The 18450-nt window shown below is 30.7% G+C and overlaps 2 protein-coding genes across 2 annotated transcripts; one reads left to right on the forward strand and one right to left on the reverse strand.

Moving 5' to 3' along the window:
• The first annotated feature begins 7092 nt into the window (after positions 1 to 7092).
• Positions 7093 to 8717, forward strand: LOC134690368 (uncharacterized). The gene is made up of 3 exons (XM_063550338.1): positions 7093 to 7164; positions 7839 to 8022; positions 8498 to 8717. The coding sequence occupies exons 1-3, from the start codon at positions 7145 to 7147 to the stop codon at positions 8714 to 8716; spliced, it is 423 nt and encodes a 140-aa protein (XP_063406408.1). The 5' UTR covers positions 7093 to 7144; the 3' UTR covers position 8717.
• A 6461-nt stretch (positions 8718 to 15178) lies between these two features.
• Positions 15179 to 17428, reverse strand: LOC134690060 (uncharacterized). Its single transcript, XM_063550033.1, has 3 exons — positions 17381 to 17428; positions 15891 to 16074; positions 15179 to 15397 (listed from the first exon to the last, which is right to left on the reverse strand). Exons 1-3 carry the CDS (start codon positions 17398 to 17400, stop codon positions 15179 to 15181), a joined length of 423 nt encoding a protein of 140 aa, XP_063406103.1. The 5' UTR covers positions 17401 to 17428.
• Between the last annotated feature and the right edge of the window lie 1022 nt (positions 17429 to 18450).

An 18450-nucleotide genomic window follows, 5' to 3' on the forward strand; every position in this document is an offset into this window, starting at 1 on the left:
AGACGAAGGATGTTTTCCGGGTTACAAAATAAGTATAAACCGTACATGATCATGTACATCAACTCAAATTTTAGGCGCAGTGAGATTCATAGGTTTTTTTTTGTGTGGTGTCTTTCGTTTATTATGTTGTCTGGTTCCCAGTTGTGTTTTTGGTTACTCGACAACTCTTTTTTTTTATATATATATATATTATGTTAAATGACTGAATAAATAGTCAACGATCAATCTTACAGGGCGATGGATCATGTAATATGATTCTGTACACTACAAAATATAATATATAACAAGTCAAAAAGGGTACAACATCACCATAAAATAACTATAAAATATACAAATATTAGATATTTCGGATAACAGATATCCTTCTTCAATAATAGCACGATGTCCATCGTGCTATTATTGAAGAAGGATATCTGTTATCCGAAATATCTAATATTTGTATATTTTATAGTTATTTTATGGTGATGTTGTACCCTTTTTGACTTGTTATATATTATGTTATATATATTGACCAAGCAAATTGGTATATGTCATTCAATCTGCACGGCTTGGGTGACCCTTCTTGACCTGAACGACATAGGAGGTATATATGTATGGTGCCCTTCATAACTTGCTGTTCGGTACTAAAGGCCATACCTTGACCTATAGTTGTTAAATCCAAAAACATTGCGACTTGGAAGGAGATTTGTCTCACTTCTTCTTTACATTATTTTCAGTCATTATAGCCTTTTGAATTATGTGAAAAAAGAGGGAGGGAAAGAGGGAGATACAGAACATGCAACAAAGTCACACATATCATAATATATGTAAATCGAGATATTGATCAAAAAGCATTTTTGTTTTTTGTTTTTATAGTAAATTTTATTCTGTCGGCACTTTTGAAATTGGCCCTTCTGTGACAAGTCAGCTCTACCTCTTTACAATTACTATACTTATCTTTGATATATTTTGGTTGGCGTTTGATTTAAAGAAGAGATAAACAGGTATCTCATTTTGTATTTTTGTTATTCTATATTGATATGGATCTTGTCTATATACCAGCTTTACTATTTGGAATACTAGTATCTACTAATTATCACTTCTTTGTACTACATTTGTACGAACATCAATATTATTCTCCTTAAATCTGTACAGATAGTTTTATCTAGGTCCAAGTGTATAAGGTTTATTGTTGATATTCACCCCATATGTATGTAGTATAACATAAGTTATTTATTTGAAAAAACTTTCTTAGTATTCATAATTACTGGAAAATTTTATATACCCAACAGTAGTATAACTAATACGACAAAGTTATATTTCATTTACCCATGTATATTAATTTTTTTTATCAGGTGTTTTACTAAGTGATGTTATACTATTGTATCAGAAAAAGGAAGAAAGTTTGGTACCATTTTAAAACGTTTAATCCCGCTGCAAATGTTTGCACCTGTCCCTAGTCAGGAATCTGATGTACAGTAGTTGTCGTTTGTTTTTGTAATTTATACGTGTTTCTCGTTTTCTATATATATTAGACCGTTGGTTTTCCTGTTTGAATGGTTTTACACTAGTAATTTTGGGGCCCTTTATAGCTTATTGTTCGGTATGAGCCAGGGCTCCATGTTGAAGGCCGTATATTGACCTATAATATTTTACTTTTATAAATTGTTTTTTTTAGGAGGAGAGTTGTCTCATTGGCACTCACACCACATCTTCCTATATATATGTATGACACATTACTTTTGTTGTTTCCGATTTGCTTTTTGTCATTTTATTCATCAACAATCATATTTCCAGATTGTTGGACATGTTTAACATATAACAATGTATAAATCGTCTTTTTCGCAGATAACATTTGACATTTGAAATGTACATTTTAAGGACTGTGGTACTAAATGGTTTTTGAAATACCAATACAACGTTAACACTCTTCGTATGGTATTGGCAAAATATCCGTTATAGCATGTTGATTATCCTTGGTGTCTTTGTTATACTAATCAGTGCTGTTCTTCACCAATCAAAATCTAATCATAACCGAAGTCAAGACAAATATAGATTCCATATTGTGTTGTAATGATAATGTGCATTCGATCTACCAATTGAGCACAGAGGCAAGTAGTGTCAATTGTTTGCCAACTGGTTTTTGATAAACTGTCGTTGATGTTTTATATTTTTGTTTTACAACGGCCCCGTAAAATTGTTTTTGATATTTGTTTTAATCATGTTAATATCCTTTTATTATTTTTTGCCTCTATGTGGTAACTCGTGAATAAACAAGAACTCACAAACACATCAATATAAAACATGGTTAGAGCTGTTTGTAGTCTTCATCGAAAGCTGATAGCATATATAGTTGTCGAAGATCGAAGAGGCTGATGGTATATATAACATTCATTGCATAAAACAGTTACTAGACATTTGAGAATATGATTGACTATTTTCTCCTCATCATTATATTTCTATGCCACAACTTAAAAAAAAATGTTACAGATGTGGTTTCCTCAGTTTTAGTTGAGTTTTAAAACGCACCTACCCATGTCAGATTTCCGCGGGGTTTTGGTGAATGTAAACAGAAAGGTTATCGGAATGATACTTTTAAACATATACTCCAATCTAAATACGTCGGATATCTTTTTTAAAGATAGTTCTTGTTTTTTATCAATCGATTTATTAATCTCGAACAGCCGTATACTACTGTTGCCTTTATTTACAGTTGGCTATTAGAAAAATAAACAGAAGTGAAGCAAGTTTTTTTTTTTTTTGACAGACAAATAATAAAACATGAGACAAAGCGTAGAACTTAAGCACTGTTTTTAATAACTTAATGTAAATTCAATCCATTTACCTTTAAATTGTCGATTCTTGATTGGTATAGACGAGAGGGCGACAATAAAACAAAATTGTCACCCACTGATCCATGTGATAGAGTTAATTAACACCCTAGTGTTAGCCAATCAGAATCTGGCAATTTAACGTGAAGTATAATAATATTACTTATTCATCACATCATAATAATCTTGTGGAAAGTCTTAAAACTACAAAAATAAATGAAAAATTCAAAACGGAAAGTTCATAATCAAACGACAAAACTAATAGCTCAAACACATCAAACGAATTAATGGATAACAATGGAACGACAACACTGTCTTATTATGCCCATTTTTCATGATATGTTGTGCATTTACCTTTATATGATGTGCACTTGTCATTATATGATGTGCAAACACCTTTATATGATGTGCAAATATCCTTATATGATGTGCAAACATCCTTATATTATGTGCAAACACCATTATATAATGTGCAAACATCCTTATATGATGTGCAAACATCCTTATATGATGTGCAAACATCCTTATATGATGTGCAAACATACATATATGATGTGCAAATATACTTATATGATGTGCAAATGTACTTATATGATGTGCAAACATTCTTATATGATGTGAAAATATACTTATATTATGTTGAAAGATCCTTGTATGATGTGCAAATATACTTATATGCTGTGCAAATATACTTATATGATGTGTACATATTATTATATGATGTGCAGTTTCCCTTATATTATGTGCAAACATCTAGATATGATGTGTTTGTGTCATAATATTATGTGCTTGTAATCGTATATTATGTGGTTTTATTTACTTCATTATATGATGTCTAAACGTCATTATATGATGTACTTTCATCGTCGTTATGGTCAATGAACATGATAACGATTATAATGATTACTGTCTACGTCATAACTGATTCCGCTCTGCTTCTGCGAAGTAACCGTTTCTACTAATTAGGATCATATCTGTAGCTACCGTTTGGAAAATGGTTGAGACTTAAGATAAACATAAGGGCATGTTAGTACCTCGTTTTCAGATGCAAAAAAATCACATCTTATATTGTTGGAAAATTGGAAAAAATATATATGAATCGCAAAGTTTTGTTTAAATCGACGGTCGGGTCTTTAATAATAAGCATACGGAGTCTACAATACGGGTAAGGTTATTAAATTTAAGAAATAATTCTTTTATGTCACGCTCTATGATCGTTTTAACGAGGGAAGGCATTATATTTGTCAATTTCGGTATATAATACGTAGGCATTTTTTTCTACAAGAAGTTGATACACAAATTTTATTATTTTCATTTAATATATGTAAATATTGCCATGCTGATCATTTTAGCTGTTCGAGTTTCTCTTTCTATTTTCTCAAGATAGACACAAACAATTAAAAAAATATCGGACTCTGATAGAGTAATGGCTCATATAAGGAACCGGTCACTTGTGACCAAAAAAAAGAAAGAGGGGATATAAAGAAATAAAGGGGCCGTTCATTTTATCATTTTTGGAATGGAATGTCATTTAATTTTATATAGTTATAAATTTGCCGCGGTATAATGTTATGACGAATTCTTCTTCAACCGTAGGCATCAATCTTTACGCCTCGTTCCGCTCACCTGAATTGTTAAAACCTGAAAATTTAGTTATTCTAGACGAGATCTATACTCTTTATTTATAATATTCTGTTATAAAATAGATGTTAGATGGCTTATTTTGTTATTTAAATGATGCGTTCATATGGTCTTTGAATCGGATATAAACACATATTGAAGCGATTTTAGTTTAGACAGTTTAATTTATTAATATGTAAGACATCTTTCTTTTTAATACGTTTGGGTTAAATTACGTTTCAATATAAATTACATTTCAACACGAATTGCTATGATTTTATTGCGGATTTTGTAAACTATACAGATTGTAATAATTTATTAACCACTTTTGAAACTTAGAATAAGTTTATCTTATGAATCCCCTGGTTCATTTGATAATTCACACACAGGGATAAACCTATCTGGGATAGTTGTACCTCTTAGGGTATTTGTTAACAACCAATAGTGCAATAAACTGAATAATTATTAAAAAAAAAAAAACAACAAACATTTCAACACGGTACCGGCCGCTATTTTGTTTATTTGAACAGTGTCTAAATTATTCAATTTCACCGCCCGGTAAATCATTAGAACCACCATGTACCCCATCTTTGGAACTGTCAGGGTACCGCCTGTAATTAGGTATATATGGGAATGCGAGAGAGGTGAGTGAGTAGAGTTTTTAGATAGTTAGAGAACGAGAGGACAGTAATATTGTGTTAGAGAGATAAAAGGATTATTTCAAGTAACAGAAATTGTTTAGCTGCTTTGTTATGTTAAAATAATATTCTATATTTTACAGATTATATTGTGACCTAATTTGAGACTTTGTGTTGTGGTTTTTTTTCTTTGTGCCATGGAATTTATGAAATTTATGCAACCTAAAAAAAATACATCGACGAAAAGAATCCATACAAAACGACATTGATACGGGTTATGTTCTTATATCTTTTTTGATTGTATGATACTAAAGCCCTAACGGGAGGGATTGCGCTTGATTTTCATATGATGAAGAGATAATCGTTCAATCAGATTAATTGAAGTCTGGAGCTGGCATGTCCGTCACTGCTAGTACTCCTTTGTTAATTACTGTATCATTTCTGACATCAGAGTCAGACTTCTTTCAAACTGAGTTTTACTGTACGTATTTCTGTGTGTTTGTATATCTTCATTGCTAGAGGTAAAGGGGGAGGGTTGATATTTCACAAAACATGTAATACCCCGCTGCATGTATGCGCCTATCTAGAGAGCCTCTGGCCTTCGTAAATTCTTTTTGATTTTTAATATTAGTTCAGTTATATGTTAGAAAATTTATTTTATATTGCATACATTTTTTATGCATTTAATGTTTATAAATATTATCTTAAATTGTTTTGTAAAACGGTCAAAGGAACCCAATAGGAACCCAACTTTCCCCGTTAAAATTATTTCAACAAAACATATCAATAACAAAGGAGTAATATTCCTTCGTTATATATTAAAAGTCCAACAAGATGTTCATGTTTTTCTAGTATTTTATATTCATAAACCTTCTATTGTGGTAGTGTATGTATACAAAAAATCAATTAAAATATGTTGTCAGCTGGGAGTAATGTTGTATTACACAATAAAACACAGCAAATTGAAAAGTACTTTTGACTTTTTCTTCCTATGATTCTGGATGATATTTGATATAAAGAAAAATTTAAACAAAAGAAATTGATGATCTAAATCAAGGTTTTTACAGTCGTCATTTTTTTTTACTTTCAACACCGATAAGAACTTCATCGTTTTTTGAACTACAAGACAACTGTCATTGATCATAAACTTTTTGTAATGCACCCACCTAACATACGTCTAAATGATATACGATTCGATAGCATATTAACGGTACTACCTTTTTTGTCCGGTATAAGGACGGTGCAATTTTCGTTTAATAACGATGCAAGGGCAAGTTTGGATCAATTTTTATTTTTTAAGATGTCAGCATTTTTGTATATTCTGTCATCTGTATAAGATTGTGCGAGTAAATAGATTATGCGAGTAAATATGAAAAACCTTTAGAACGAATATTAATTAAACGTATCAAACGCAATATGTAATTATTATGACATACTTTTGACAAATAGCGCCGTTTTCCAAAAATTCCAGTGAAAACGATAAACCTGTGTGAAAACTTAAATAGGTGTATGTGATTCAGTTGTTAATCACCATAAATATATAAAACTAAAGAACATATTTGATTAAGTGCTTAGAATTTTTTTTTACATCGTCAAATCATTTTCTTCTTGCGTCTTGACTATTAAACAGACAATTATAACAACTTATACTGTTGTCCAAAATATCGCTATCTGAAATAAAAGACATGGCTTTAAACATGTTAAAGAAATGCATGTAGAAAATAATAGGCTGACGAAACATTAGTCTCAGATCGCAAAAAAAGGTTTATAGATTATAAGACACAACGGATTCTAATTTTTGAGGGGGTTGTGGAGCTAACCTTGCTATTTCAATATGCATTGTATTTTATTTTCAAGATAATCAATTTACAAGCTTTTGTACTATTATTTGATAGGAAAAAAATGAATTAATTAAAATTTACATTGTTACATCTCATTAATACCTGAAAAGTACATTTGGTAGTTGACGCAAGTCTAGCCCAAAATATCTGGAAGTAACATCTGGAATATTAAATTGAAGGACGAAGATGCTGTATAAAAAGGAAAGCACACTCGAGCCATGATAACAAATTGAAGATGGACTTTTACGCTAGCAGGTAAGAAAACATAATATAAAAATTAACCTTTTAACCATCAACTGTCATGAATGTAATTGAATTTTTTTTTTAATAAGATATCAAAAAAAATATTTTGTTTTAATCTAATCAGGTTTTAAAACATTGTTCGTGTCGGTTCATACATTTTTTTTAAAAATTGAATCAGTAACATTTTTTGGTAATATTTCATAGATTAAATAATGTTTGTCTAATTTTGTTTGCTTTCTTATAGTTTCAATTTGTTGTGGTTTTTTTTTAATCTGTGTCGTGTGTCGTGTGTCAGCTCCATGTTTTATAAAGGCGTACTTGAGGAAATGATATCGTTTTGTTCAAAGAGTATATTATCTGTAAAATTTACCACTATAGAACACATAGCTTATTTTGTATATATAAATTAAAATAAAATACATGGCAAGTAAATGTAAACAATGGTATAGATTGGTTAATTGATTAATTAATCGATTGATTCTTGATTATTAGGAAAGAAATAACGAATTAATATAAGACGTAGTGTAAGAACCTCATGACAGATGATTAAAAGTCTGTATACATATCTATGATATTTTAAATAAAATGTGGTTGGTTACAGATAGCGTTTTCCCCCATATTTCTATCAAAATAAACTTTTTCGAAACTTTTCGCCAAAATCAATGGACGACATATCTATCTTACAGATTATGTGCTGTTATACTTGTCACCATAGCATGTCTGCAGCCAATACTAACAGCAGAGAACTACCGTTGTTTCCGGGCAAATAGAGGGCTATCCAGTGGCTGTAGTATCCCTTTATTTAAAAAGTTTCCTTACAAAAGATCATTCACGCCACCATGCCAGCGTCACGATATTTGTTACGGATGTGTAAGTATAAACATAGCCTCGAAAACATATATTTAATCATTTCTAAATTTTGATTCAGCACTATCGTACTTTACACTCATGATTCCGATGTCAGTGTATATTACACATGTATTCAGAATAGTCGTCATCAGGAACATACAAGACAACTTGTTTTGAAAATACAATTAAAAATGCATGAAAAAATACATTAACATAAACTGACAACACTAAACGCCTTTTACTGAAGAACTCTTATCAACTATAAAAAAGGTCACATTCTACTATACAAAATCTATATTGTTCCGATGATCGATGTATTTTTTGTGTCATCATACATTACATATTTATATAATAAAACATTATATTTCTGTTTTCCTAATTAAAAACATTGTTTAACGCCAGACTTGATAATGGGCGAACAAACAACGACATTTTAGGAATGGCAAACATGACATGGTCCAGGTGTGTTACATGTATATCTTATATCTATTTTCAGGCTAGAAAATTCGGTAAAAGCAGATTTTACTGTGACAATCTTTTCTTACGAGACATGCTGAAAGTTTGTAACAGGATGTCATTTCTCAAGAGAGTAGGATGCAAACATTTTGCACGTCGTGTGTATTATAAAGCTGTTCGTACTGCAGGTGCACTATTCTTTAGTAGGACCCCAAAGTCCGAATGCAACCGAAGCTGGGTGCGCAGTTGTTTTCCGTGAATTTAAGGTCATCATGTTATAACAATAAATTATAACTTATGAACAATTGCAACTTCTTGTTATTTAGATATTAAGTATAGGTAAAATGGGACACCAACTCAAAAAATTCAAAGAAAGATAGAGTTAAAATGTGTTCATCCTTACATAATTACCTGAGCAGAAAGTTGATAAACCAGGATTTGTCAAAGAACGGTTGTCTTTTTTCTTAAAAAAAAGTTCATACCAAGACCTGGTTGATAAATATTCACAAATAATACATGATGGTCTTAATGTACAAATTCTAGGTACTGACGTTGTTTATCATCTTAATAACGTGTTAAAGTGTTCTTTTATTTGTCTTTGTAAATTATTAATGTTTACTGTTTGGTCCATTTTGGTAACATCTTTTAGGCGTGGCTCGGTACCTGTTCATCCCGCCATTGTGTTGTTCTGCTGTGGTCATTTTTTTGTACGCTTGTGTTTTATTTTTGCGTATGTGCTTTGTCTATATACCATTTTGTTTTTCTTTGTTTATATATTTTTCTCCTTGGAGTTCGGTATTTTTGTTGTTTTACTTTCACCTCGGTGATGTGTTTTACACGCATAAATTATCATATACTATCTTTTCTAGTTGGAACAAATATGTTATCCCTTTATCCCTTTAAAAAAAGTAAAATAAGAAAAATACCGAGCTCTAATAAAAATTCATAACGGGAAGTCCCTTATCAAATGGCAAAATCAAAATCTCAAACACAGTAAACGATTGGATAGCAACTGTCATATTCCTAACTAGGTTCAGGCGTTTCCTTAGGTAGAAAGTGGTGGATTTAACCTGGTTTTATTGCTAGCTTAACCTCTCACTTGCATAGCAGTCGCAAAAAATTCAATTATATTGACAACAATGTTTAAACAAAACAAACAGACATAAAAGAAAAAATGTCGAAAAATAGGGGTAAGCAGTCAACATTGTGTTATAGTCGTAATCACTACAAACACAAACAAATATGCCAACAAAAAACTAAACTAAATGGCATATAGATAAAGCACATAAGCAAAAATGAAAGACAAGAATACAAAAAAATGACCATAACACAATAACACAAGTTCCGAGCCACGCCAAAAAGGATATAACCAAAAATGGACTAAACAGTAAACAGTAAACAGAAAAAAAATGATGCAAACATTTTAAATTGTCGAAATATCTAACAACAGGTGTCGTGATAAGGTCAACGTATACGGAAGAGATATGCGGACTTATGAGTTTGAATGTTCTTCTGGTATCTTTAGCCTCTCTTTAACAATAGCCGTAAATGTCTGGAGATATGGAAAAGAGATAAAGAATGTCCTTTCAAACGAGTTTCTGTACATGTGCTGTATAGTAAAACTTACCCATTCAAGTCAATAAATCATGTTCAACATTTATTTTAATTTGAAGAAGAATATGATGTTTACTGATTGTACAAATCTCATGCATTTAAGATTAAGAAAATACAGGATTTATTTGAAAAAAATAGAAAACAACAAAATCTAAAAGTTGTTGCAAAACGATCTCCATGTAAACCATGAAGTGACGAAAGTAATTCAAAACAATTAGATGAATGATTCGAAAAAAAAGTTATTCCATAACATTAATTTTTAGTTCCGTTATATATAATGCATATTTTAATGTTTTTTTTATAGTTTAACAGACCGCGTCGGTTTTTCTTTTGGTAATCCTGACACTCTAGAATGTTATATGACAAGAAAAACTGTATGCATTAGTTGCCTTATATACCGTCAAAAAATCAAATTATGCAGGGTTATTTTCTCCTATTTAACCAACATTAAAGTGAGATATTCTATTCGTTTGTGTTTATGTTTGATTAGGCCCTTGAGCTAATTAATGTGAAATAAAACTCACTATTTAATATAATTATAGACCATCGAAATCATTGTCCAGGTACAATACAAATATTACTGAAATTGCATGAAGCAAGAAAAAAATGAATTGTTACGGTGTATGATAAATAGAAGTAACGTTTTACATGTTTTCAACGATTAATTACTTTCACTATATAAAAAGAGAGTCCTATGTATTTTGCCATTTCTTACGCGGAATATCCGATTATCTATTTAACTATTCATAATAATAGTTTTATTCTCTAACGTTTTGAAATATATTTTTTTTCTTCAAAAATTGAGAACCAGAATAACATACTATGACCCAGCCCCATTATATAGTACGTGGTTGTGCCTCTGTAACAAATTATTGTATTTAGTGATGGAAAATTGAAACAAAGGAACCCTATTGGCTATTGGCTATAACGCCGATCACTATTAAATTATTAAAATGTTTTACTAAATTGTAGTTTGCGTATTTCTCAGAGAAAATAAAAACGTTAGCCCTACGCAGGAATTTAAAGTCATATGAAACCTCAAATTAAAAAATTAAATATGCATATTTTTATAACTAAGTGGAGATTGTTCATTATAACTCTTATGTACACATACTTTTTTTTGAAGAAAATTCTTTAATTTGTCCACTTTTAGAAGAAGTTTACTTTTTTTAATTGCTTGCTTCCAGGAAGCGATTCGCCGAGATTTTTTCCTTATGCAAGTTAACTAATCGTGACCCTCTCGTAAAAATCCGTTGTTCGCTATAAGCATTGATCTATCATTGAAATAAACTATTATCTGACTGTACATGTTATACATGTGCTCAATATTCATGCGTATTTGTTGATTGTTTACTATAAGGTGACAATTGGTAAACTACGGCTTCAAAAAACGGCAATTAATTAGCTGTAATATTTGTATATCATAACAGAAAGAGACATACACAATGACGATTATACGATATTTGTGTGTTAAAATGATTAAATCGTGCACGGAAGACTAACTTTCTGGTACATAGACAATAACTGTTTAGTGTCTTTAAATATCAGCTGTATTTGTACGAGGCTAGGAAACAAGGTGTATGCGAGCTTTTAACGAGCTACTACACCTGTTTCGAGCCGAGTACAAATACAGCTGATATTTAAAGACACTAAACAGTTATTGTCTTTATCCTGCAAATAATTCTGTATATTGTTTGTGTTTTGAAAGACACGAAAACTAACATATTTAACATTTATTTTCGATGTGTAATCCCTTGAGGCCCGCGTAGTAATATCAAAATCACACATTACGCTGAAAAAGAATCTCAAATGGTCAACACTCAAGGTGAATAATTATGAATTTTAACATAACAACTAATTTCAACAGTAAAAACAAATAACAAAACATTGTCAAATTTGAAAACAGAAGTGTACGAGTTGACTTGACATTCACTAAACATGCATGCTGAAATTGACATGGTAAGTAAGTAAGTAAGTAAGTAATTTTTATTGGTTTAAAATCCAAAATTACATGGTTGATTTTGTAACACAATCATACACATAGTCAAGTTTGAAATCGACAATTGTCATCGTATCGTCATTGGAATGCAACTGGAATACACATTCTGAGGTCACAAAGGTTCAAATAACACTCAGTCCGGTAGTGGGCGGAGCATTAAAGCGATATCTGTATAGTATACAGATACAGCATAGCGATATCTGTAGGGCTGTATCTGTATAGTAGGACACCCGATTGCAGGATAAATGTATATTAATGCATTGGTTTATTGAAGAATTGTTTATTGAACATGTTGAATGAACTTTGATTAAGTGTTTTTTTCTAGAATTATATGAATATTATATTAAAAGTACATTTTCATGTAGTTTATTTTAGAAATAATTAAAACAATAGTACTGACAGCTGGTCTTCTGTATGTAACTTAGTTGTTAAAAAATAAAAGTTTATACAAGTACAAATACCCCGAACATTTATGCAAAATACATTTATTAAGCTAAATTTGTTCACTGAACAGTGAGTTTTCTTGAACATCTATATATTGTACATTTATTTTCTATGTAACTAGCGCATGTTTTTATCAGTTATTGATATATGTTTCGTTTAAACAATTTAAAACAATGGAAACGAGAGCAGCCATTTGTACCCTATACAAACACGATTGTGGACGATGTATTACGAGAAACGTATTTACTAAATGCTGTTAGTAGTATGTGTCGTCCATCTAGGTCCATATTCAATACTGGACACTTAAAACATTTAAGACTAGAATATTATTCATTACAAAAGTGTTTTTTTTTTTTGTCAAACCTGTATTGTTGGTAATTTTTCTGTTTACCGTTTCACTTTATCTTCTATAGCTTTTGTCGATGCACGAAAAAAATCGTAACCTTAGCTCAGAAACTCCTCGAAGAAGACGACTTATCAATTCATCTACAAGTAAAGTAATCTTTATGTAGATCTTGTCTCGCTACTCATTTTTGAAACATATGGCTTATGTTTATCCATAAAGTTTAGGAAAAACTCATCAATTAGAATAAGCAGAGGCAGACTAAATCATCTAGACATTCAAAACTCATTTAGACAATGGGAAACTGACAACGCCATGGCAAAAATCAAAAGACGCAGAAAATAAGTTCATGCTAAAATGCAGTTTGTTTATTGTTATTGATTAATAAAGGCAACAGTAGTATACCGATGTTCGAAATTCATAAATCGCTTGAGAAAGAAAAATCCGATATACAAACTTAAACTGAGGGAAACACATCAAACATAAGAGGAGAACTATGACACAACAGAAACACAACGCTAAAATGCAAGACACACAGAAACGAACTATAATATAACAATGGCCATTTTACTGACTTGGTACAGGACATTTTAAGAAAAAGTGGTTGGTTAAACCTAGTTTTGTTGCTAGCAAAACCTCCCACTTTTATGGCAATGTTGAATATAACACCAAAATGACAACACCATTTGACAGGATTATAATACAAAAAAATGGGAGAACATACAGGACAAAGAAACAAACAAATAATAGCTATCAAAATGTTATCTATGTCTTAAAAATGTAAATAAATAACTTGATTTAATTTAATGCGAATTTTGAATAAGATAATTAATACTTCATTTTTGATTGCTATATGAAATTCATAAACAGTAATTTCTCGATTTTCCCACTTTGATATGTCTCATATTATTTATTTCTTCTGTTACAACGGCGAATTCGTCTTCGAAGAAATCTCCATTTCCTGCAGTTGCGGACAAGTTGATTGTTAAACAATCCAAAATAATGATTTCTTTCGCAAAATTGTTGAACACTACTTATTCTCGTAAGCCATATTCAAGACTCTCACCGGTTTAAAATTATCTTTGTATTAAAAAGGCACATACTATTTAATTTAAAAGAAAATTCCAGATATTTGTTTGCGTACAATGGTATTGTCAACTTGCAATGAACATGATAAAGCAAATGCATGCATATATGTATATGTATATTTGAATACAAACATAATACAAGATTCAGACCAGCTGTCGCAAAGTGGATGTATATCAAATATTCATAACATGTATAAAAAACATGCATAACATGCAAAAGGACTTTTCATTTATATTTCCTACATTTAGAGAAATATTGAAAATACTTTTATAAATTGAAGTAAAACTTCTAATAATCCATAGTTTTTTACCTTCATCAAAGATTAGAGCTAAAAAATAAATTAGTCAACCAAAGAGGACTGCAAAGAGAGATGACATTGATTTTACGTTTCACTTGTTATTCAATCCTAAACTGTCTCACTTGCAATATTTATGTCATTGTTTCATAATAAAAACCCTTTTTTGATCTAAGAGATTGTTCGGCTTACTTAGTTGTATTTATATAATTATATGAATAAACACTAAAACGGCCTTCCAAGAATTGAAAAAAATGAATTTGATTTATGACATGGAATTAAAAAGGAATGTTCGGGAATTGTTAAAATTTTCTTAATCAATCCTTCAATCTTTTTTTAAATTACTTTCATCACTTCAAAGTTTAATTAGAGATTGCTTTGTAACAGCTCTTTGATATTGCTGTTTGTAATTTCTTAAATAATCTTTCAATTTTCCTAAATGAATGAAATATGTACAATCAGTTAAAGACATATTCATATAAAACTTCAAATTAAAATCAATGCAGAATTTGTTTTGTATACTAGACACATGTACATAAACTTTCTTTTCAAAGTCAATAATTCATTTTATTGGTATCATTAGACTTGTAACGCTATTGAATTATTGTCTTCCGTACACCTTTTTCAGTGTACAGTGACGTACCTCACCATATGGTTAGGTATTCGACCATTCGAAATGTAAAAACATGTGATTCTAACAAAATGAAAAGCATAGAATGTGTGTTCAAACAAGAAAGATGTAATAGCCTTATCTATACATGCCAAAAATCAAAGGAACAGATTCTTGCTGATACCACAAATCTTTCCCCGTTTGAGAATTTGGAATTAGTGGCCCATTTTACCAGCGACAATACCATACTTAGTATTTTATTGATAAGATGAGGCTTTTTTCTATTTTTTTCTTTTAATTTATTGTTATAACATGATGACTTTGAAATCATGCAAAACAACTGCGCACCCAGCGTTGGCTACATTCGTACTTTGGTGTCTTTCTAAAGAAGAATAAACCTCCAACACGAACAGCTTTATAGTATACACGGCCTGCATATGATTTGCATCTTGCTATCCTTAGATATGGCATCCTTTTACATACTTCCAGCATGTCATGTAAGAAAATATGGTCACAGTATAATCTGGTTTTACTAAATTTTGAACCCTGAAAATAGATATGAAGTGTAAAAAGTATCTGGACCATTTGTTGTTAGATTTTTTTTATATCATTGGACCGTCCGTGTTTTCTTTTTGATAATAACGACAAAATAAAGTGTCTGATTACAAATAAATAGTATGTATAATTAAAAAGGAAACAAAAATCGGACACATACATCTTTCACCGGAACAATATCGATTTTGTTAATTATAATGTTACCTCCATAAAGCATAATACTTCTTTACTTGAATACGTTACGTGTTGAGAATTCCGTATGCATAGTTGGTCTTGAACCATTTAGGTTGTCTGTTTATATTTTTGTTTTATTTACTGGCGTTATCAATTGCATTTCAAAAACTAGATGATTTGCATGTTCCTGGTGAAGACCAGTCCTAAATCACGTGTCATGTGTATTGACATCGGAATCATACATGTATAGTACAGTAGTGATGAAGAAGTGGTTAATCTTTTTTTTCGTAAAGGCTCTGTTAGTACTTACACAACGGTAGCAAATGTTATGACGATTGCATGGTTTCACGAAGGCATTGTTGTAAGGAAACCGGCGTAATATAGAGAGATTACAGCCATGAGATAACCCTCGATTACTCTGGAAACAGCGGTTGCTCACATATGCTATAATTGGCTGTAGACATGCTATGATGACAAGTATAACAGCACATAATCTGTAACATATATATATCTTCCATTAGTTTTTGAGAAAAAGTAGAGAAAGAATAAGTAGATAGAATATTTGTGTAATTGTGTGGGAGAAAACACTATCTGTAATATACCACATTTTAATTGATATTAATTTCAATGGCGTCTATCTTGTCAACGCAATTGAGAGCTTACGTTTCCTATCATGATGTTCTTGATTGATAGTTTATGCATACAAGGAAGCTATTGAACAAAAGGCTCCTATTGATTAAGGTAAAGTCACCACGTCAGAAGTCAAACAAGTGTCATCATGATGTCCGTCACGAAACTTCTGTGTCACAGATGACCATTCATATTTTTTTCAATTATCGTAGCCATTCTGAGGTCCCGTTTTCATTAATTTTGATATCTACGAGTAAACTTTATACTAGATTAGTATTTGCCCTGCATAATCAATTCGACGGGCGCCATGTGTGAAACAGTATCTAAATACCATTCAGGAGGACCCAGTTTTTTGTTTGGGTTCTTATGGTATATTTTAAGTAACTTTATATAGTATTTTGAAAAATATTTGTCATTTTCATCATTTCTCATTTTTGCCATGATTTTTTTTTCGACTTGTGTGTTTTCATATTCTCTTTGGTATTTTCTGTTATGTTGAAAGACCATACGATAAAAGCACATGAAATGTCAGTTATCATCATGTGCTCGGAGAACATGACGAACTCCCCTCATAATTTTCAATGTGTAGATATTACAACAAAGGGGACCCAGATACTCGTATGTTCAAAGGGATAGAAATAGCCTTACTTCGCGAACAATAACACATAATGTCGTCTAGTAAAACGTTATTATTAACCATGGAGTTGCCACGTGGCATTTCTTATAAAACAACAACTTTAAAATATAATGAAACAAAAAAAACAAGACAAGACAAGAAAAAATAGATACATCAAACAGAAACTCAATATCTAGTTTATGAAATACTATCCTAAATCCTGAACAATGCCATACGTCATCAAATATCACGTTTTTCTTAAACATGGTGTTGCCATGTAAAATGAAAACAAAAACAGTTTAAAGATAAAATATGATAAAATTAAACAAGACAAGACAGGACAAGACAAAACATTAACATACAAAAACAAATTAACCATAACTAGTGTATGCACTTATCGTCATTATTAAATAATGCATAAAAAAGCTTGTTTTTTAACTGATCTGAATAAAATTTCTACATCAATTAAATCAAATTCGATTTATTTATTTTTCAATTTAAAATTCAATCATAACAGTTATTGGTCTAATGTTTATTAATTTAATGTGTCTTACCTTAAAACTTGTAAACCCATCTTTTAAAATATTGACAGAATGAACAGTCTCCGGATTTTATTCCCTTTTAATACAGCCTGTCATATTTAGCTAACCCCGCCCCAAGTACCAAATGTACTTGTCAGGTATAATAAAGTCAATGTCAATTAATACATATTTTTTTCAAACATCAGTACAAAATGCATCAGCTTGCAAAGTTGTTTTCATTTCTGTCTGAAGAAATAAAAAATTGAAATTCGAGTTTGACGTTGTTGTTGTCTAAGTGGATGTCAGTACGCCTTAGGCACACAACTTTATACATTCCATGCGCCAGAAATAATTTTCTGAATTAAACTTCATTTGGAACACTTGAAGCCCAATATTTCAAGCCATGAATGGTGAAAAATCGAAACAGTAGAAAAGCTATGTAAACAAAAAGGACCTAACAAAAATATCCTCAAACTTCTACGATCAACTTTTCTGCTGGAGATGAAACTTTTGTTTTTTTACAATTTCTAAATTGATTAATGGTCAATTTTAGAACTGTTTGTTTGAATCGTGTCAGCACCGATGAAATTCGATCCCCAGTTACAGTATTGACTAAGTGCTATTAAATTAAAAAAAAACTTAATCATCTTATTCTTCCGAAACATTTTCTGATTTACTTTTATCAATATCACCCAAGGCCAATAATTTGAAAATTAGGTAAAGAAAAGAACTGTAACAGTAGAAGACCAAAATGGACATAAAAAATATCAAATTTGTTAAGGTCAACTTAGTATGAGAGAGTAAAAACCTGTTTTATAATGTCTAAATTGATAAACGTATAATCGTAAAAAAGTTTGTTATAAATCATGTCAATACCGAAGTACTGATTGCTGGGCTGATGATATCTTGGTATGTAACTTATGAATAAGAAAAAAACAACCAAATTCAGTGTACATTAATTCAATAGTCAAAAGAATTGGAAAAAATCAGAATAAGGGTTTCCCAATAAAAGCCAAAAAGTGTTTTTAAACAATTAAAACACACGTTAACATTTTCACAATTAGACTATTATTGTAAAAAAAATAAGTTTGATTGCGTTCACT

The sequence above is a fragment of the Mytilus trossulus genome, chromosome 11, assembly GCF_036588685.1.
Source record: "Mytilus trossulus isolate FHL-02 chromosome 11, PNRI_Mtr1.1.1.hap1, whole genome shotgun sequence".
Classification (NCBI taxonomy): domain Eukaryota; kingdom Metazoa; phylum Mollusca; class Bivalvia; order Mytilida; family Mytilidae; genus Mytilus; species Mytilus trossulus.